This window comes from Strix aluco, chromosome 5, assembly GCF_031877795.1.
Source record: "Strix aluco isolate bStrAlu1 chromosome 5, bStrAlu1.hap1, whole genome shotgun sequence".
Taxonomy (NCBI): Eukaryota; Metazoa; Chordata; class Aves; order Strigiformes; family Strigidae; genus Strix; species Strix aluco.
In genome coordinates this window covers 19,699,380-19,722,191 of record NC_133935.1, presented here as the reverse complement: position 1 = coordinate 19,722,191, position 22,812 = coordinate 19,699,380, and the positions used below count along the sequence as shown (strand labels likewise).

Below are 22,812 nucleotides of genomic sequence, written 5' to 3'. Positions count from 1 at the left end.
TCTTAGCCTATAAACTGAAACTGAGAACTAGTTATCCAGTGCTCCAAAATCTAAAGCTTTATTTCTGTTCTGCAAATTCATTAATACCATTTGTTGACCATTGGTTTAAAATATTATAGCTGATTGCTTCAAGTGACAAGTAGGCAAAACATGAAAGATAAATTGTTGCAAGGAAGGCATGCCAAAATGAAGAAGGAAGCTATTTAGCCAATTATATGTTTACCTTACAAGGTTTGAAATCTGAAGGGAAAGTTTTCAAGAATTAAACTATTTTGAACACCCCTAGTTTTGAATCTTCAATGCATCATGGGTCAAAAACTGCCAACACTTTTTCCACTGGTCATGGGAAATCTAAAGCATCCAAAATAGTGGGTTTTTTTCAAAGGTCATCTTCTCATAGCACTGTAAATGGGGTTGTTTGGGCTTTTTAATGGTAGAAGCTAATGTGACAAAAAAATAAGTGGGGAAAAAAGTTAGAGGCTACCATTGAAAATCTCTTAGCATTCTTTGTCCTGCATTGTTGCATGGGTAAATGATTAATGCTGTAAAGAGTTTTTGGTTTTGTTTTCATTTTGTTTCCCCCCTTCAAAATTGTAAAGTAGGCCACAAACAGCGAAAAGGTCTTGGCTGCCCCAATAAGCAAAGCTGAATTCTGCTCACAGTTCAGGGTAGCTGCTACATGCCCATTGACACAGAAAAGTTTGCTGGGAAAGCTTTAAAAAACAGATTACTTGATGACTTGTGCATCTCACCTGGAATCTTTTTGTTCCTCTAGCTCTCGTTGTACGCTTCCTGACCAAACGGTTCATCTGGGAGTATGACCCAACACTAGGTAGGTTGCATTTCATTTTATACACATGGTATGCTGTATATAATAGCACAGCTGAAGTAATGGAAAGTCAGAGTTAAAATTCCAAGACTCAGTCAACCTTTAAATTTGCTGTAAAAAACTTCTCTATGGTCATTTAAAGCTGGAACAAATTATTACCTAAGATGGCAGAACAGAGAAGCAGTAACACACTCAAACAAAAGCAGAATTAATATATGAGGCACATTTCTGCCCACACAGAAGTCAGTGGGAATTTTGCCATTGAAAGCAATTCCGTTAGTATTTCACTCTGAAAATTATTTAGTGTGCAATCAGTTTTATGCTTTTGGATCACTCAAACATCAACTGCTAGAGAATAAGATGACTGGGATACAGATCTCAAAAATTCAAGGGGAAAAAAAAATTGCAGGTACTTACAGTCAGTCTACCTACCCTTAGTTAAGTTTTCTGTCCTCACTTTCAAACATACATTGCATCTTACGTTTTGGGTGACCAGACAGGGACGCTAGTCATCCAAAGAACATCCACGTGTCTCCTCCACTGCTCCCACTTAGCTGTGTTGGGTCTCGCACTTTTGAGAAGCTGGCTCAGATATCTCAAAAAATCTGTCAAACAGTTGCTCTGAATTAGAGGCCTTGCTTGAAAATTCAGGCCCAGGTCCAATTTCTTAGTATTTCTTGAGTTAGCATGTATTTGAATGCTCTGCATCAGGGAAAATCCAAGCCAAGTAGTCTGAGATGAGGCATTCACATCTTAGAAGACACCTTCATTACCTCAGGACTAAGTGTTTTTTGCATGAAGTAAGGGGCTGAGAAATTTCCTTTTCTCCTATAATCTGTTGCCATCTCCTTCCTAACCTTTCCTCAGAGGCTCAAATACAGATTGTGCAGTTAAATACCTATTTCTTTGTTAGGGTTCTTTCTTTAAGATGTCACACTAAAGAAATAGAGAACACCATAAACTTGCACAGCAGAAACAAAAATGAAAGTTTAATACACTTTGTTGGGAAACCCGGGCAGCTCTTTCAACAAAGCAAAATATCCAGTATCGTACTAAGTATTTTTGTCTGGTAAGATGTAGTAATGACAGATATCAGAAACCTCATCTTGGGAAAATAATTCTCAGAACAACCTGAACTCAAATACAGTCTTTTATCTGCTAATATCAATATATTCATTAGTGAATTATACATCACCTGTCCTGTACTGCACAGTGGGACATTCAGTATAATGTTTTATTAACATTATTAGTACTTCACATCTCTAGCACTACTATGTCATTTTAAGAGCTTGATAACAGAAGTATATGAAGTGTTTTGTGTCAGTATAGTCCAAGTTCGTTAATGTCTTACATGGGCACTGTATGCAAAAGTATCTTGTTGCCTTGTTTAAACCTGCAAACCAAGTTATTAGCAAGCTGAAAGGTTTATTATTTTTTGCCCCATTATGATGGCCCTATGTCCTTTTTGGTGTACAAGACCTGACATTTGTTTCTTTTTTACAATGGAATACAACTGCAAATTAACTATGCCCCTCAGGAATCTAATTGTCTTCTGTTTTTAACACGGAAAGCTTTCCTGCAGACAACAGTGCTATCTCAATAAAACAAAAATTATCTCTCTTCTGGCTTACTGAATTCTACGTTTTCATTCAGTTTAGAGAATAACAGCTTAAATCATGTATTACAGTTATTGCAAAGCTAAGTGCTTTAAGTTGCTCAGAGGAAAAGGTTTGAGAAATGCAAAAACTAATGAACTATTATCAAGAAGTTATTTCTTAATCACAGTAATCTCTGGCGGAAACAGCCCACCAGAGATTGGTTTTTAAAGTCCTGTTTTTTCAAACTATGGATCACAACAGGATTCAAAGGATGCTCTGAAGTGTTAGAAAAAACCTCCTGAAATTCTAATCACTATTCAGGCCTTCAGAGATCCATCAGAAAGGCACTGTACATTCAAAATATTTGAGAAACAGTGCTTTAAGGAACCTACTTCTGTCTTTATTGTGATCATCCTGTGGTGATTTAGTGGCCACTTACCTGTAAACATCACTGAGCTGAATTTACTGAGAAGTTTTAGCTGAATAGATTCATTTCTTCTCAGCAGCCTTGGACTGGCAGTTGGGTGGGAAGAGGGATAGCAATATATTCCACCAACATAAAATGTTTAAGTTGTGTTAGTGAGACCCATTTGCCCTACAGGGAGAATAAGTAGCTTTGTCAAGTTATTTTGAAAGGGCAGGAGTAAAACAAATGCAAACTATCTAGCTACTAAGCAAGGTAACACAGGACGTATTGCCAAAAATCACTGGGGCTATGACAAAAATGTCATATTTATAGTTTATTTCTTATGTCAGATTTTCAACTACCCCTTAGTCCTCTGATGCAAGGAATCCCCCAGATAATTCCTATTTTTAGGAAAGCTTTCACCAAGCTGTACAAGGCCCGATGGAAATTAAATATTCTTTAGTACTCCAACCTGCCAGAAGAAAATGAAGGACCATATTTTTAGCAGTATCTGGATATACTGCTGTGTCTCCAGGAGCCAAATTGCAAACTACAAAATAATACCTTCTGGCGGGAGGAGCATCACTGAATCTTGCAACCTTTGGCACATGGAGCTGCTGCTGAAGTCAGGACTTTGCAGCTCTGCCACTTTTGTGCATGATGTTGTATCTGTGCAAGCATTAGTAGGACAGCTGCATCTTTGCAAAAGTACACATCACTGTGGTTTTTATTTTACTTTTCTCAGCCAAGGGGCAACAATTGCAGCAAAGGTCATTTTCTGGGAAGTGTTAACCATCAGCCTTGACTCCTCCATCATTTCTGTTTAACTGGCAAGTCACTGTCACCACCTTGGCATGGGTGTTTTGTTTGCTTTTTAAAAAGGTGCCTAATCTCCCAGGCTAAATGATTACCTGACATTATCAAGGCAAATGAGTTTCCACTTTCTGTCTTTATTTATAATAAATCACACAACTATCTCACATGTGCAGCAGACTTAGAAGTTGCAGTGAAAGAGCTCTATGTAGAAATAGGCTGGAACTGCACATTTTAAAAACTACATAGAGTTGTTTTCTAAAATATTAAATATATAAATTCAGCATTAAACTTAGTCTTCTTTAGCTCGTTAAATATGTACCAAGAAAGGGGATTGGGTTACCACATGGATTTCACCAAAATTCACTAATGTTAATATATATTTTTAAATAGAACACAACTTGCAAATTTAGTGATGTTAGAAGTCCTAAAAACACTTGGCCTGGTTAGGGCACCACTTAAGCCACAGCCTAAAAGCACTTCACAAGCATAAGCAATGCATCCATTGTGCTGTATTTCAATTTGTCTTTATTAAGAGATTCATCAAAGAAGCATGAAAACAAGCATTCCTATGTACCATTTCAGCAGCCAGGAATGGGGTGGCAGCAGGCTGACAGTTTCCCTGCCACTGAGGCAGCTCAGCTCAGGGGGAGCTTGCTACCTGCAAGCAGCCACCCTCACAGCAGCAGCACCACTTGAGTGGTCCTCTCGGGGCTCAACTACCTTACCGCTGCCACAAAACCAGAGGTGTATAAATGTGTAACTCCTGCCAGCCAGCATCATCTCAGGGATGGACATACTCTATGGGGATGAGTTTCAAGGTGGAGGTGCAAAAACCTTTATTTGGCCACCTACCCATGGAGGCTGAATGCGGGACTCCCATAGACTTCAGTGACCCAGGGCTTCACAGGATCATTTTCAAGGCTGCTGTGAGTAGCTGCTTTCCTCAATGCCAGTAAACAAGAATAACAGTCTGGATCTCAGCAATTTCCCCAATGAGCTAGTGACAGTGCCCAGAATTTAGGGTGCCATCGCGTGACCTCAAAGATGTAGAGATACTGTAGTTTGCCATCAAACAAGTGATATTTAATTGATTTTAAAATTGGAGATGCTGCATCAGAGCAAGTCATCAAGGGAACTGGGAAATTTATTTTTTCTTGGGGGGCAAAATAAGAGGAGGAAGCCAAAAGAGTCATCACAGCAACAGACGGCACTGATGGCCTGCAGAATGCTTCATGGGCAACAGCAAATCACCTGCCTCCATAAGACATAACATACAGGGAGAATTTCCTGGATTAAATGGTGCAGGAAGAAAATTCATCATAGCTATGGCTAAGTGGGTGCTTTTTAAAATAAGTTTTGCAGCATTTATCTGAGAACACATTCATTGTTCTACCATAATTGGGACAATTTTCTTAACTAGAAACAGAGCTGGGATATCCGAGATTTTTAAAAAAGAGGGGGTTATGAACTGGGTTATGTCATTTGTTCTGAATTAGCATTTTTATGTACAGTTGGGAGAATCAGGGGCTTTGAGGTGCAGGGACTTAAAACTTCCATTTTTGCCATGTAGTGAAAAAAAAAAACAGACAAATAAAACCCCAAGGAAGTGCAGAGACAGGTTCCTCAGTTCTTTCCTTGATTCTGTCACTGATTTGTTGTCCGCAGTCTCTCTGCGTCTGCTTCTCACCTATAAAATCCTTCATCTTATAGAAGAGTTGTAAATCCTTTAAGTAACTGGCATTCATAGAGTTAAGACTCACTTATCAAAGGTGCACAGAAACACCAAGCATTTCTCCAAAGACTGAATTTTAAACAAAAGTCTACTTATAAAATAACAGCAACCAAGGAGATAATATTTTTGTTGACCTTTCTAAAAGTTGCTTGGCTTGCTCACACTATCTCTAGATGTATTTCTTTAGCTGTTCACATATTTTATACAACTTTGCTAATCATCTGAAAGGAAAACTGTCTCTGATCAGATAATCAGCAGAACAGTGCATGACAGCCTGGCCTATCTATGAAAGCAAAGAGAGACAGCATAGGAGTTTAATTAGAATGGGATAGAGAAAAGACTGTTCATTACTTTGAAGGAACAGAGGTAGCTGTAAAGAAACACGAGTCTTAAGAAAAATTATAATTTTGCTAGGACTGCTAGACTAATAGTGACTTTTTAAAAGAGTATTCCTTCCAACTATTTCACAATTTCTTTAAGTCACTCAGGTTTTTTTCACTTTTTCTACTGGGAGAGTTAAAAAAAACATGAGTTGTTGTGTCTATAAAGTCCTATCTAATGCAACATACAGACAGCCCATAAGACACCATCATACATGGGTAAAATGTGTAGGTATCAGTAAAGCAGCAAAGGTAGGCGATAAGGTGTACACGTTGCTGTCCCGCTAGCTTGATTATGAAGGACCCATGATAGCAACGTTATTCTCCCCCATAAGATGAAACAGCCAAAGGACTGCAGAAAGGTACACTAGGTAAACAAGTGCTGGAGGGAGGGAGACACCTCTGTTAGTGCCCTGAATTATCTCACAGCAGATTACTTCATCTCCTGTAGACCAACTCAAGACTTTTAAATTTCACTGCTGTGGTAAGAACAGCAGAAATCACTTTGTGGAGATATTGTTTACATTGGCAAGAAGGCTTTTCCCATTGGAAAGCTTGTTTCAAGGAAGATTATTTTTACATTAGAAGGGTAGTTTTGCCTATGGAACCACATCTGTAGCTGGGGGTTCTGTTAGCAAAATGGTATTCAGGGACCATAAGGGAAGTTTGCAGATACCATACATAATGCAATTAACATTACAACACTAGCAAATATTGCTAACCTGAATTTCTTTTCTGCACATGATAAACAACATAAACTATACAAACAACATAAACAACAGAGCAGAGTGGGAATATATCCAAACTAGCTTCCATCAAAATGGTTGAAAACCAGAAACAGCTTAGTAGTGGGAGCCAAGACCTTGCTAAGAATAATTTACTCTAGCAAGAGAAGATGCGAGAACTATCTTTCTGGGCTAATTTTGTGCCAGTGAAGCCATGAAAAAGAGCTCAGGTCCAAATACAGTTCTCAAGTACTGTATTTGCTTTCTGGTTTACTCAGCTAACACATTGTCTGGACAGCTGGAATACCATCTCAATACAGACTCTTTGTCCCCAGGATTGCTTTCCCTGCTGCAGATCACAAGTTGAAGAAACACATGTCTTTTTATATATTGTAGATTTCTAGTTTTCTTGACTTGTGGCTCACTCAGCAAGTTTGTCTTAACACTCATGAATGTTTACTGCCTGCCTCTACCATAAAAATATTAACTTCCAGCAGCACAGCTGAGAGAGAAACTGCCCAGACAGCAAACAGAACTTTTAACAAAGGGGCCCATACTAAAATGTGTTAATAAATCATTAACTGATGGTCCCTTCAGCCCTAGGGTGTAAAGGTTGGCAGACCAGCAGCCCCAGGAGGAAGGCAGCCTGGGGAAGCCTCCCCTCTGAGCCCTCTCTTGCTCCTGCTGCACAACAGGAGCAGATTGTTGATGTGCTCATGATTAAAAATAACCATTTTCCATAGTGAGTAAAAGATGAGCAAGTTCTGCCATCATCTTGCAAAACTCTGCCTTCTGCATATTTCATCCGAACACCCATGTTGACAACTACAGCTTATCCAAGCACAAGCTAGGAATAACATGTGGTCCAGTATGGGCTTTCAGCCAAAGAGAGATGTAATGGTAACCAGCCATTTGGGGCTAGGAGGAATTGCTGCCAACCTGTGTTTCAGGGAGCACCATGACAAATGTGTAGATGCTTAATTGCTGGAAAATATATTATTTTCAAGCCAGAGTCTAGCTATTAGTATCCTCAATTTTTATTAACAAAATTACTCATTCCTTCTGCCTCAGTGCTGAGGGGATTCAGTTCTCAATAGTCCAGATTGTGCCTTCCAAGTCATCTTTCTGGGCTCCTGTTTTTCTGACTTTAAAACAGTAGAAACATTACTTAACTTGATATACATTTAATACGTTATATTGTTTTTACTATACTCCTCAGCAGTAGGAATTTATACTGAATGTATTATGGCAATGAGCCCTGAAAGTATTCCTGATTTCTCTGAGGTGTTTGTAAGGAAATGGACTGGTATAGCCTAGAGCACCTTAAACCCCCAAGAATGGCTTCTAAATTGCTCAACAAAGACTTGAAATGATGAAATTGTAATTGAGAGCAGCAAAGGAAGATGCTTAAAATAACATGGGAAGCAGTTATCTGAAAATATGGTTTGTTTTCTTTCATATGAGTCTCAAGATGACGATACTCCTGATGCCACTAATAAAAATATTGCCTTTTTGCGGTAGCTCGACAGACAGCAAAAATCATGAATGACAGTGGCTGTTCTTGCTGTAGCTACAGCTGCAAAATATTTTGCCCCTATTTTTCTTGCTCATCAGTTCTGAAATGTTCTCCAGATGAGCAGAAGTTTCCAGTGCTTGCTTTTGCACCTTCAGGAAAGAAGGCTTTTGTTTTGCTTGTTTTAGCTGTGAGAAAAGTCTCACTGGTTAATTTTCATTTTTATTGGCAGAAATAAGGTGAAACTCACAGCTTTGCTAACAAAGACTTCTTGCCACAATCAAACAAAAGTGTAGCAAAACATGGTTCATTTAGACTTAAACTTGTCATGGGCATAATTCGTACTAGGAACTATTGCCTCTACTTAGTGTTGGTGAGCAAGTTAAATCAGAAAATGAAGAAAACAGTTAAAGCCTTGAAGCTTACTCCCTACTAGTTATGACTTCTCCAGCTTTGTTGGTTTTGTTTTAGCAATTGTTTTAGCATAGCTTTATGAATCCAGTTCCCAGGTATCTGTACACACTTTCTCTGCCTATCTCAGTAAAAGCTGGGTGAGGACAGAACCTACAGGAAAGAAAACGTAACACCACTCCCTTTTTCTCCTCAAAAGAAGCCCAGTCTTCTCACACAGGAGAAATATCATATGTAGCAGAACCCAACAGACAGACAGACATTACATTATTTTTAGAGGTATCTTCAAGAAAACTGTATTCTAGGATTTCTATTTGGAGGCCAAGATGTTATTTATTGAAAACATCAATGCATCAAGAAAAAATGCTTTTCTGTAGACTAGTTTTATACCTCCCACATGTTCTACATAAAAAGCAAATTCTGGGGATGCAACAGATCCTTTCATACCAAGATGAGAACTTAAGAGTCTAGTGGGGCTATGTATGCACTAGCCATTTATTACCTTCCCACTTTATTAAAAAGAAGAAACATGATAAAAAACAAGCTGCTCACTAAGCAGCAGACCTAAGGAAGCCCGTTACCTCTGAATTTGTTCTCCATATTTCATACTGCAGTAACTGTTTTCTTTGCATGTGTCCCTGTGCTCCATAGAGCATCCTTTGTCCCCTATGAGTACCCCACAGCACCTGAAGCTTCCTCTGAGGTCACCTACTAATAGTCTTTGCCTATCTGTATGGACCAGAGACAGCCCCGCACCCAGGCACATGTCTGCTGACTGCCCAGAACATACACTGGCTCTTCTGCCCTCTGCCTCCTTAGGGGCATTAATAGGGTCTCTACCCTCCGCCCAACCTGGGTTTATACAGGACAGAAATATTTGAGAGCTTTGTCTTGGACTGAAAATGGTAACTAGAAGTAGCTCAGCAGGCTAAAACATACTCACTGCCTTCAGTGCCTCCCACATGACTTTTTTGTGCTCAGCTTAATCTGACTAGTTTGGGAATACAATTCTGATTACAGCAAATGTAGCCTTGTAGAGGGCAGCCAAAAGAGCCAAAAATGAAGTTAGAAAAGAAACTCCTTTGTATGTCACCATATCAATTCCAAAAGCAGCATTCACAACAGCAGACTGCATGCAAGGCATGCATGGCAGAGTCCCTAGAGTTGAATTAAATATCACTGCAAACAAACACCTTCTTTCATACACATTTTGTTTAAATTTGTAGCTTGACATGAATGTTCATGTAGTATGACAGTTGTACGTATAAAGCACATCACAGGTACTGGTACAACCTCCTGGAACTTTTCCTTCTGTATTTTCTGACCCTTCGAGTTACGCATGCAGAAACACAACATTGTAGAGTCCAAGTCCAATTATCAGAGCTGTCAGTCAGTTTCCTTTTAGTAACTTTTGTTTTACTACTTTTTCTGCTTTGACATGTGATAATAATGATTGCAATAACAATGCATGACATATCATTTGATGGTATTATTGATAAATAACCCAACTGTGCTTATTTTCGGGTCTGTACTATCATTTAATAGAGACATGTGGGGATACACTGTATTAGCATTAGAAATATGTTCTAAATACACAAGGCTAGTACTGTGCTTTACTGTAAAACCACCGATGGTTGGAAAATAAAAATCCTCCTATAAGGTAAATAATGGATGGAGTAACAGCCAGATGCAAGCAAGAAAAATACATTCAATTGAGTTTCGAGAAGAGCTAGAGTGGGGGAAGGAAGAAGGCAGGAGAGACTTTCTGAGTCAGGAAGGTACGTTGAACTCAGAGGGGCTTTCTAAAAGGTCAAAAGTTCCTGAAGCAGCAAGGAAATGCAGAGGTGGACAGATTTCACAAAGGCAGGCTCAAGGGAGGCTCTGGAGAACATGTCAAACAGCACCAGGGTTAGTAATGGAGGTAAATTTTTTTCCCAATCAGCTGTCAAAGTCACTGTTCTCAAATGTGATAGACAGGTGCAATCCTGATAGATGTCAAAGATTGCAGGAGTCTAAATGAACAGGAAGTTTATTTTAAAAAGACAAACAAAGAACAGGAACCTTTATTATGTAATCAGAAATAATTATGGGAAATTTTAGTCTTTTAAATGTACTGCTGCATTGCCATCCAACAAGACTTTAACCATAACTTAAAAGTTCTTGCCTATTAGCTGAAGCTTTTTGGTGTGGAAACTCAGCTATAATTATTACACAAAAGCTCTTTCTGTAGATCTCTTGCAGTTCTTGGATCCAGCTGGCTGAAAGCCACCACCTCACCAAAGTTTCTTAGAGTATTTTTATATGTCCTTGTTTTATTAACCTTTCTTGACAAAAATGAACTAAAATTCTGTATGGAAACAGAGTTTATGTCCCTCCATACTTAAAAGCAAACCAAAGAGTCCCAGCTGTTCCTTAAATTTACATATAAAATGGTGTATGTCATTGCTCCATCTCAGCTGATTTATCTACTCCTACTACAAGTGTTTTCCTAAAAGCAATAAACCCTTCCAATGCAAGTATTTCCTTCCAGAACTGTGACATACGCCTGATACATATTTCCTGTTCAAAACAAACAAGTGCTGAAAACAGCTTTTTACATCACTGCAAATATAAACCAAGAACTACCAATTAGTTCTCAGATCATAGAGTTTTTTCTGAAAATCTAACCTTCTGGAACAGATATCATAGAATGATTTGGGTTGGAAGGGACCTTAAAGATCATCTAGTTCCAACTCAATAGATCAGGATAGTCCTGGACAAATAGGTTTGATAAATGACCAGCTAAGTCTAATAGGCCAAAACTCTATTAGATATGTCACAATAAGCATAACCACAAGGATGTGATTAAGCTGTGACTGAATATCGTGTCTGTGAACAGTCTATGGATCATGGGCTTCAATGTTTTCTCTATATAAGTTTAGTAGGTTTTTTCCCTACATTTTTAAAAATCATATTGCTCAGAAAAATAGGGAGATTTGTAACATGCTTATCAACACAAAGCACCCCAGGAGAGTTTTTAAATATTTTTTTTCCCCACAAAAATCTTTATTTCCATAATTACTCAGCAGCTGTGGTAATTTGAAAATTTTATCCAGTTCCTATTAATAAATTACTGTGGCAGTATGTTGTAGATTTAAAAACAAACTGCTACCACTTTCCAACATGTTTCTCAAGCTTTTTGACAGCTCTGAATGTTTCTGAAGTAAACTTAAGTTTTTCAAGCGATAGAACTGTGAGAACCAAGAGTGCTTTGCACAGCAAGAGTGCTGGAGGATTACAGCTTTATAACCAAGTGGGACCCTGAAGCCTGGCATCGGCTTTCAAAGCCACAATCATCAGCACCTTTGATCTTGTTATTGGGAATATGAATAGAAGCATAGCACACCCCCAAACCAACAAGAACGGGTCAGACTTACTTACTTATATCGAAGCAGAGCAAACAACCAAATATGACTGTTTCCACAGCACTAGCAGCATCAGACACCACAGCTCAGTCAGCAGCAGCAGCTCCCTAACTCTGCTTTGAGGGTACAAGTTTTGACACTGAGTCTATAACAAGCAAAACAGAGCTCTGAGATTTCTTTTCTACCTATGATGTTTTAGCCATATAGCTATATAGGCATCACCTGGTGCAAATGACAATCTGAAGCTCAGAAAGTTGCCTGTAGTCATCTTGGGAGCCACTGGTACAGTGTTACACTTTGCTCTTTCTACTTGATGATAAGACATTTACAGCCTGGATTCATCTGACCAATCTTGGACTTCTGTGTGCTTTGAGGTGTTATTTATCCCAGGAAAGAGGCCAGACAAGATATATCCAGTACATATATTACTTTATCAACCCTAATAGGAGTCAAGGCTGCTTAACAGAGACACAGATGCCTGTGTTGTTGATTGTTCCAGTTAGGGATCCAGCAGGTATCTCAAGTCATCTAATTTCTCTCTAGCTGCATGTCTCAAAAAAAAAAAAAAAAAAAAAAAAAGTGACACAGGGAAAATTATGTTAATAAATCCTAAAGCAAGGCAATGCATTTGTGGAGTACGAAAGGATCAATATGAACAGACTAGAAATCAAAGCTTCAGGGATTGTAACTTCCAAGACAACCAGATTCTTCAGATGTTTCTGCTCCCTTGAAGGAGAAGCCATGTCTGTGATTACACTAAAAAATGCTTTAAACATCCAGCTGTTTTACACTCCTCATTAAAATTCACCCAGCCTACCACACATTCCAAAGCACAGGAACAGACACACATTTACTAAGATATATTTACACTAATCTGACCCAAATCAGTGCTACTCATTCAGGATCAAATTCCATCCCAATGTGAGCAGCCAAAGTGAGTTGAACTTGCAATGTAAAGTGTCACTAGAGTCCTATTTTGAGAATTCATGTATCATTTAAGAATCATGCTGCTTTTCTTCAGTGAGCACAAGCCAACTCCTTGAGAGTTATTCTCCCATTTCATAGGGAAAGAGCTGTATGGGCTACTGAACTCTGCCTTCTAAGAACAACACTTCACAGATATGCTGCAAACATGGTTGAATAAGCACTTTCTCAACTTGTGTGGACCAGTTTTCAACAGCTACTTGTCAAGCAGGGCCAGATGGCTGAAGGCATTTAAGCATTACAAGGCCCAAACAAGTAAGCAGCTAATATCACATTACTCACTCAGAGAGCCATCTCCACAGCACTGTCCCCCAATGAAACAAAGCATAAGTTCCAAAAGGATCTTGGAGTGCTGCACAGGGAGTCCCAACCTAGCACTGAACATTTTAGCCACTGAAATAACTTGTTGAAGGTGCATCACTGCAGCTTCCACACCAAACTAGAGCCCCTACCTTTTCTGCATTTCCCTGAGGGAATTACTGCAGCAAGGAGAGCATACAGAAGGGACGTATAAGACATACCACTGAGAGATGTAGATATATCTTACTCTGCTATGTAGATATAGCCTTAGGACCACAAAGGTAGGACTCCAACTCCTTCAACAGCCTTGCAATGCTAAATAGAAGGTGTATTTACAGACTTTAAAAAAACTAGTCTTCGTGGCCTGAAACCCTACAGCAAGATTGCTTGCCATCTGCCTAATTAAATTGACCATTTGTCCCTATTAGAGGCAGCTGTGCTACTTAAAGCAATTAAGGTGGCACAGGAGGGAAGTGACATTTTTGATTTGTCAAGAGAGTGTTTGCAGCACTGACAGCATCGACACATTCATAATTTTGAAGGAGTGACATTCTTAAATATGTAACAAAAAAAGGCATTCACCAAACATGAGCCCTTTCAGAAGTTCAAATTAAAGAAATGTGTTTCCTTAAAGATATCCTTCATTCCTATTGAGGAGATTTGCACCAAATAAAAAGAATTGTGTCTCTGACAATGCAAAGCATTCATAGTCACTGGCCACAGTTTTACTGCATGTGCATTTGCCTTTTGATATAGGACATCTGTGAGCTAGCAACAGTAATAAATTTGAACGTTAGCACAGATAATTTTCCAAATTTTAGGTCAAATGCTATCAAATTTAACATCAGCGCATTAAGATAAAACAAGCCCTTTTGTCATTAGCTTTCTGATTAGTTGCCTGGTTCCAGAACCTGGGACACAGTAAATAGGTTCCTTTTGTTCCTGTAGCATAGTGTGAATGCTTAATGCCCACTGGTTATCCTTATAAATCATAAACAGGGAAATCACTGCTTGAGCCCTTGCTAGAAGAGGAGAATGTGATGATTTCAGCATGTTTCAAAGAGACATTCCTAAAATAGCTAACTGTTCTGTAATTTTATCACAGTGCAAGGCCTGAGCTTAGTGGTGAGGTTCCCTGATCTGCAACCATACTGGTTTTGATCTTGTGAGACTTCAAACTATGCAGTGACAGGCTGTTGAGCTAGATGCTTTGAGAGTAGTGGTATTGGTGTTTCATAGGTGGCAGCCTTCCCTATGAGCAAACATGACAAATGGGCTGCAGCCTTGCCTTTGCCACAGGAAACTGTCCTTTTGTTGGACACAGAGTGCAGCGTCCACAGGCACAACTCTTTGCAGGTATAAGACATGGGAAAGAAAGAGTTGTGCCGTACAGGGAGAGGTAAAAGAGTCACTGCTGTAGAAAAGGGAGTCTGAGGGTCTTCCAGAATGGCTGTAAGAGCTCCAACAAATAAAATTTAGTGAAGCTGTATGTCACATCTCAGGTCTTGTGCTAAGGTAGCTGTAAGGAAGATCAAAAAATTACCTTCTTTTAATGCGTTTCACAAAATGTATTCTTATTTTAGAGTCTACATATCGTCACCAAGCTACCATTGATGATGAAGTGGTTTCCATGGAGATACTAGATACAGCTGGTCAGGTGCGTGGGTACATGTACTATTATACCTTGGCTCAGATGCACAGCAGGGAAGGGGAATGCGGTGGTGGCAGCAGTGTGGTGGGTGGCAGGTGTGATCCACTTCTGGGGACAGAGATTTGCTTCTAAGCAAAGCCCCCTCTGCTCCACCACCATCATCTTGCTGCTGGACCCAGCGTGCTGGATCCAGACCCTTCTGCAAGGGACCCTGCTTAGAGTTTTCGAACACTGGAAAAACAAACAAGTCAGGGTTTACTCTGGGAATAAAATTATTTTGTTCTCCTTCCTTGATTCAGGGCCAACCCAACAATATGCACAAAATCACAGTATATTTCTACAGTCAAGTGATAAGGCTTGACAGCTTCAGTCAAAGATTCCCACCAAAGTGAAGAGCAGTTTTGTCATAATCAGGTCTCCCTTCCTTTCAAACCATGGCAGGTGCTCACGCTGCACAGTTTGTATGCTGGGTGTCATTCAACAGAGATCCTCTTCCAGTTGCCTGCTACGAGCCTGTCTACAGGCAGCCCATGGCACCTTGGTAGAGCGGATCTCCTATGCTACATGATAAAAAAGGTGATGCGTGTAAAGTATAAAGTAAAGCAGATGTCCATGGTTTTGCAGGCTTTGGAGGACCAACATCTATCTGAACGCCCGGTATCTTCCTCATAAATCAAATTCCTAAGGCTGGTGTCTGTCTTTTCAAAACAGGAGGATGCTATTCAGAAAGAAGGACATGTGCGATGGGGTGAAGGCTTTGTGCTGGTTTACGACATCACGGACAGAGTCAGCTTTGAGGAAGTGCTGCCACTTAAGAACTTGTTGGATGAAGTTAAAAAACCCAAAAATGTTACCCTGATCCTGGTGGGGAACAAAGCAGACTTGGATCACTCCAGGCAGGTCAGCACAGAGGAAGGTGAAAAGCTGGCCACAGAACTAGCATGTGCTTTTTATGAGTGCTCTGCTTGCACAGGAGAGGGCAACATTATGGAGGCCTTCTATGAGCTCTGTCGTGAGGTGCGGCGTCGAAAGATGGTCCAGGGCAAGACTCGGAGACGAAGCTCCACCACCCACGTCAAGCAGGCAATTAATAAGATGCTTACCAAAATAAGCAGCTAAAAAGAGCTGCACTAAGCCAGAGAAGCATTTTAGAGCATATTAGCTTGGAGTAGGGACAAGGCAGGCAGAGCACATTTAATTAAAAATGGTCAAAGCTTTGCAATTAAAAAAAAATTAAAAAGACAAACCACACCACTTTTTTGAGTAACACAAGGTCAGACCTTTTTCCTGTTTTGAAATGTATTTAGCCACACTGCTTCTGGCTAACATGGAAAAAAAAAAGCAGCGAACTCCAAAGGACTAGATGATTGTGGGGATCGGCACTGACAGAGCATCACCTGCTTCTACAAGGCTGGCTCCAATTTCCTGCAAGTCAGTAGTGCCTAAACATAATTTCCAGCCAGCTAGCTCCTCAGTAGCCATTGGAGAGTAAGATTCAGCCCTCAGTCCATCAGCAACCATCACAACCGGTGTTCTCAAGGACTTAATACATGCAGAGACTCCGGTGTTGTACCAGAAAGTTTGTCTGACACCTCTCACCAGCTCTAAATTGGTGCATTGTGTGCTTTTACTCCAAACTGTCCTTCCTTGTTATTTTTGTCAAATCTATGAGTGCTGATGTTCTTAGCAAGGTATGCAAAAACTATAGGCAAGGTTGATTTCATGGAGTGTTTAGCCAGCAAGACACACATTTCAACAGAGCTGAAGTTCAGCTGCTTATCCAGATTCTCTGAAACTGCAGAATTCATCAAGAAATAATCAGCTAGTCCAGTGGCATTTCAGATTTTCCCCCTCAAAGTGCAGTACTGTACTTGGGGAAATGGGAGTGTATATGTTGGGAAATCAAACTAAAAAAATAACCATATTACTATTGATTTAGTTATGGGTGGGTTTTAGCTTTTGTTTACATTTTTGTTTTGGTCTTATTTCAATTCAAGTAGTTCCTCTTACTCTGTCTTATACTGAAGAAGAACTGAATCCATGGGAAGGCAAGTATTTAAAGTCTAAGCCCAAATACAAATCAGATGTGAATGGCGTCTACCATATCAAAAGGCCATAATTCCCAGCTGTTTAAACTTCTAGATGTTGCTTGAAGCACTCTGTGGTTTAAACCAGCACAGTTTTTTTGTGACTCATCTGGCACATTGAAGTGAAAGTGCATTTTATGAGCTTTTGGTGCCCGGGATAAAAGGTGTCCAGTTATTTCTCCTCCCTCCTCCTCCCTCATGCATCTCATTTAAGCCAGCTGTCAAGTTTTGCCTCCTGTCTATTTGGTTTGTTAACTGTATGCTAAGAAATGCAAGAACGAAGACTGGAAGATTTTCATTCAGATTGTGCTCGTCTCCCACCAGATGTGTTGCATCCCTTTAGGCAGCATAGTGTGCAGCTCAGACTGGCATTATGTAGAACCACAGCCAAAGGATGGGATGACAAATGGGAATATTAGCCCCCTTGTATGGGAACAGCCCCCTTGTAGCAGCTACTTACAATTTTATTCTCCACTGCTTTGTACTTCATACAGTTATCTGCCTCTGTGAGGAAGTAACACCAAAAGGCTATCAAACACAAATTGCCACAGATGTAAGAGAGTGAGGATATCTGGTTGAATAGCACTTTACACAGTTATAGGTAGCCATATAAATGGTGGAACAGGCTGGAGAATCAAGCCTGTATATCCCTATTGACAAAGAGATGTCCCAAGTCAGGACTTTTTTCAAAAGGATTGGCTTCAAGATACTTTACCAAAGTAAATTTTTTTAAACATTCTCTTTTACCCAACCAGCACCAAAGAACATCACATTCAGATGTATATTTTATTTGTGCTGTTGTTTATTTTCTCTGTTTCCCCTATTCTAGATAGTGAAAACTCATTTCACTCTTCTGGAATCAATGTCTATATTTTGGTCCTCATATTCAGGTATGTTGCTGTACATCAGCTAGACACACTGCAATGGAAACTTCACCGTGTGCTTCTGCAACAGGTGATATCACTGCCTCTGTGACACACCTGTTCCCCAACTGTTTATCATACCTCTAACTTTTGTAAAAAAAAGGGGGGGGAGGGTTTTCCATTTTTTAGTCCTATTAGTAATGCAGAATCGAGACAAGTGTAAAAGAAAGAGCTAGTGCCTGTTCATGTGCCAGTGGTCATTAGCTGAAAGTCTGAACTTGCAAATGTGTATGTTACAACATTGGGAGCCAGAGTGAGCATTTGCAAGTTGAGGCACTAGGTCATTATGTTATTTTTCAAATCAGTGCTGTTGCACGAATCTGGAGTAAACAAAATCCTTACCTGCAATCCCATGGCAACATAGCTGAGAGAAAAGTCTTTATGTCAGTATGCTAAGCAATTGATTTATCCCTCTCTAAGACAACTTCAGCAGTTCTTTCCTCTGAAAACCTTTCTTGGGGTTCAGAGTTGAGCTGCATTTAAAATACAAAAAGGTAATATATGAATGACAAGAGAAAATAAATTAATCATATTCATATTAGGAGAGTTGAAAGGAAGGAGAGGCTAAGTTATGGCCCTAATATTTTCCAAAAGATTCCCAGCAAATTATATCTTTTTTTGTAATGTCTGTATGGAGAAATTATAAAATCCTGGTGAAAGAAAATGTTCCCCTGTGCAAACATGACTTGTTACATAAAGAACCTCTAATAAAAATAACAACATTCATTTGCAAAGACTAAATTTGGAAACTGCTGAACATGATAAACACGCCATCAAAGTATTTTGTGACCTTTCCTCCCACACAAACACAAATTTCTTTACTTAATTGCTCATTATTTTTGTTTCCTCTGTGTAATAGGCTGCTTGTCAGGACGGTTATAATATAGTATATTATAATCTGTTGATACATATTACATAGTATTAAATGCAACCTGATTTACTGTTGCTCACAATGTTTCAACATACTATTGGCTATGTTATAAACATGCCCTATTTCTACAATGTGCAAACTGAGCCAAAAAGTGCCCAAGAATTGAAAAGGCCAAATGCAACATGAACTCACATTCAGTAACCTTTCTGCAGCAGACATCAACAGTTTAAATTCCGTTTCTACTGCTGCTATTTAAATTTACATATATGACACTAACATTAAATTCCTCTCCTCTCCCCGTTATCACTTCTGTGGAGAGAGGATGGAAAGGCCAATAAACAAAAAGGGTGAGGAAAGGTGAAATGGATACTTGTTGCCTACAACAAGTTGATTGTCATGAAGTTTTTAAATATTTATCTTCAATTGATGAAGAGTTAGTCATGCCCATGCTGCAAGACCTGGATCAGGAACCAAGACTTCCCTAGAATTTTGAGAATCTTCATATCTGGGGGTTCAGTGCAACCACAGATGGAATTGAGGATCAGCCACTGGGTTTGTACCTGGATCCAGATAAGTTGTCCCCAAACCTGGGGATAGTTGCATCTGGCAGTTTGCTACAAGGCTAGTTGATTTTTATATATATAATGATCTGTATGCATTTTTACATTAAAAATATGAAAGCTTGTGCTTGTAGATAATATATAAGAAAAAAATAAAAAAATAGTGCTCTCTGTACTGAACTCTTATGCATTGATCTTCCATTAGTTGTCTCCAAAGTGGTGTCTTACATCTTTTAAGGGGCCAGTTTTTATTCAGTCTTTATCTAAGGAAAACACACAGTGAATTTTGCCTGAATAAGCACTTCAGCATTTGGATCAGTTTATTTGAACTTACTTGGCTCCTAGGCCTGGAATTGAGAGGTCAGGCAGCATCTACGGTGAAGCACAGAACAAAATGTCCTTGCTAACTATTTCAAGGCTGATCAAAAAAAGCTACAGTGCCAGGGTTATTAAATGACCTCAGTGAAACCCACCACCCAAACTCTGTCCTGCCAACTAAATAACATGGATCTTGATCCCAAGCTTCTCAGGTAAAATCCTGGGCTAAGCAGCCTGGGAGATTTATGCCATCCATTTGGACAGAGACAATTTTCCACCTGCTGCCAGCTATGCCCATCTTCCAAGGATAATTCGCTGTTGTTCTGAAGAGAAGGTACGTTATATACCTTATGTAAGGTACATTATATCTATCTTATATAAGGTACATTATAGCAATGGTAAACAATCGTACATAGCATGGATATTAAGCTATAGCAGAGTAAGCTTCATCACAGAAGAGAGGAACCAGATGTTTTCCTCCAGACCTTGGCCAACCAAGTAGTCCAAAGCATGATCATAAACAGCTGAACAGCAGTGGGGGTATAAGAATGCCCCGTCTGGCAGAGCACTGCATGAAATCTGGGTGCAGTATCTATGCTGTGGGGTTAAAGCTCCCAAAACTAGGTAAGACATCCTTCCAGTCACTGCCTGCCTGTGTAGCACTGCAAAGCAGCCTTGAGTTATGTCAAGCTGCACTATAACTTGCTCCAGTCAAAATAATGTCTCCTGCAAAATAAGTAGCTGCAGTCATAAAGGCTATGTATAAACAGTGTTTGCGATTCCTTTTATCTTTCTCTTTAATGGCTCAATCCATTTGCATATCTTGAGAAGAAAAGAAAAAAGATAGAGGCTTTAATTAAAAAAGTCTCCTTGGCATTTTGATGTATCTGCCTTTATGTTCTTTGAAAAATTTTACATATAATGAAAATAGTGTCATCTTAGAAACTCTGATGTTATGCACTTTATTTCCATTACAGATGCCAGGCACTAATTACTGCAGGGTTATGAAAATACAGAGCAGCAGTTTGTCCTCCTGTGCTTTGCAGGGTTACTAGGAGGCGATAAGGATGGCTTGTGCAAGGCCAGTTCAGTCTGGTTTCTGTAAACACAGTTCCACATGAGGAAAGCTATTACTGCAGCTTGCAGCAGAAAGAGGCAGGCTAAGTTCCCAGAGCAGGACCCCACTGACTCCAGCAGGGTTATGCATGGGATGGGCCAAGGCCCTGGTTCACAGCCTTGGTAGCCGACATGTGGAGAACACACTCCAATAGCTAACCTCTCATCCACTCGAAGGATCTCACCTCCATTTTTAGTTTGAAGTAGACTGGTAGGAACCTGAGAGGTAAGTTTACACTACCGACTGTTATCTAATAAATCAGAGAATTTGAGTTTTGTCTTCTGCCTTTTTGGACTAGTCTCTCTCACCTCCACTTGATTCCTCAAAGCAGCATTTGTCTTTTGCACTGCTATTGTTTTAAAGTAAGTTGGGGTTGTTTGGTTTGTTTGGGGTTTTTTTTAAATGGCAGGTGTCAATATACTCTGATATCCAGGGATGTTTTATGGGCAAAGCAGCTGTATTACTTCTCACAGGTCCCTCTTGCAGGAATGTAGTATTTACAAATGCCTCTGGATGTAAAACACTGAACACAGCTGCTCTGAAGAGTTGGAAATCAATTTTTTTATGTAAGGGATCATCTCATAATTACAGTATGGACCCCTTTGTCAAGTACAACAGTCCTAAACCAGATTGAAACATTCTGTATCACTAGAAGCAGCTATATCCTCCCATGAAATATTAACATGCAGAATAATAAAGAAATGAAAACAATTTGTAGACAGACCTCAAATTATACCTCGCAGACCAAACCTACGTATTTTTTTATAATTTATTTATGTAGTATCAGAAATTTACAGAACCTAATTTCAAAATCCAGCAAGTTCCAGTTACTAAAAATACATCAGTAAAGTAAAAATTAATGGTTTATTATTCAATTACTTTGTCAGTGCACATGGTTTAACTCCATCCTGCTTCTTCTATCCTAGTCAAAGCTGTCATTGCTACAAGGAATACCAAGGAGACAGAGTAGGGAACTTTTGACAGGAAAAAAACAAAATAAATAAATAACCCCAAAGGGACATAATCTAAATAAAGGTGGAATTCCCATTTTCCTGAAAAGCAATTGCAAGATTTCATACATTAACACTGATACACAGGTGATTGACTAAAACAAGTAAATGGAGAAAGCTGAATATTTTGAGTTTTTGACTTGGGTTTGTTTCTTTATGCAAATGTAACTGAAAAGAATAAAATTATTATTGTGCAACAGGTGTTATGGTTGGAATTTTTAGTTAATGCCAGGTTTCTGATATCCAGTTTCTAATAAAGTTTCTGGATTTTTCAGTATTTCAGGGTTAGTTTTTAAGTTATGGAAAACAAATATGTCTCAATAACTTTACTTGGTGTTACCCCAGCTATACTATTCATGATTCATTTTAAACAGAATTAGCTGCAAATAGAGGAATATGACATTTTTCTCAGGAATTCAAAAGCATAATTTTCCCTGAAATCTTAACAACTGAAACATGATAAAAGCATATATTAAGTAATATCAGCAACATATTGGAGCAATAACCTCCCAGATTCTATGCAAACCTTCACAGATCAGTGCCAGTACAATATTTCCCCCAAAAGTTTCAAGGGAGTATGAGATCTCAGGATTGTCATGTCCAAAAGCATGTAACCTTTAGAACTTGAACTACGTAAGTATAGTTTCTGATGGCAGTAAGAAGTTCATGTCACGGAGAGGGTTCATTGCTGTAGGGAGACATGATCTCTCCCACACACACTAGTTTGGCATGTTATATTGACATGTGCAGTCAGATTTAATTTCATTCTCTTGGGGTTGAGCTGCTCATAACTTTTGCAAGTGAGAACTGCGTAATTTTGAACCAAATGTGAAGTCCAAGAAAATCAGTTTTCTACCTAGAAATCTCTCACAGTAGTCATTCCTCAACTCCAAAGAGCAGGAGTAGAGCAATAAGAAAGGTCTCAAAAAGGAGAGGAGAGGAGAGGAGAGGAGAGGAGAGGAGAGGAGAGGAGAGGAGAGGAGAGGAGAGGAGAGGAGAGGAGAGGAGAGGAGAGGAGAGGAGAGGAGAGGAGAGGAGAGGAGAGGAGAGGAGAGGAGAGGAGAGGAGAGGAGAGGGGAGGGGAGGGGAGGGGAGGGGAGGGGAGGGGAGGGGAGGGGAGGGGAGGGGAGGGGAGGGGAGGGGAGGGGAGGGGAGGGGGGGAGAGGGAGAGGGAGAG

General features: G+C 39.6%; 1 protein-coding gene across 3 annotated transcripts in view; it reads left to right on the top strand.

Moving 5' to 3' along the window:
* RERG (RAS like estrogen regulated growth inhibitor) overlaps positions 1-21,834 on the top strand; it is a 118,096-nt gene extending 96,262 nt beyond the window's left edge. For all 3 annotated transcript variants that reach the window (XM_074826280.1, XM_074826282.1, XM_074826281.1), the window contains exons 3-5: positions 776-832; positions 14,682-14,755; positions 15,461-21,834. In XM_074826280.1, the coding sequence (XP_074682381.1) occupies positions 776-832; positions 14,682-14,755; positions 15,461-15,868 (539 nt within the window). In that variant the 3' untranslated portion in view covers positions 15,869-21,834. The remainder of the gene's footprint in view (positions 1-775; positions 833-14,681; positions 14,756-15,460) is intronic.
* Positions 21,835-22,812: the final 978 nt, after the last annotated feature.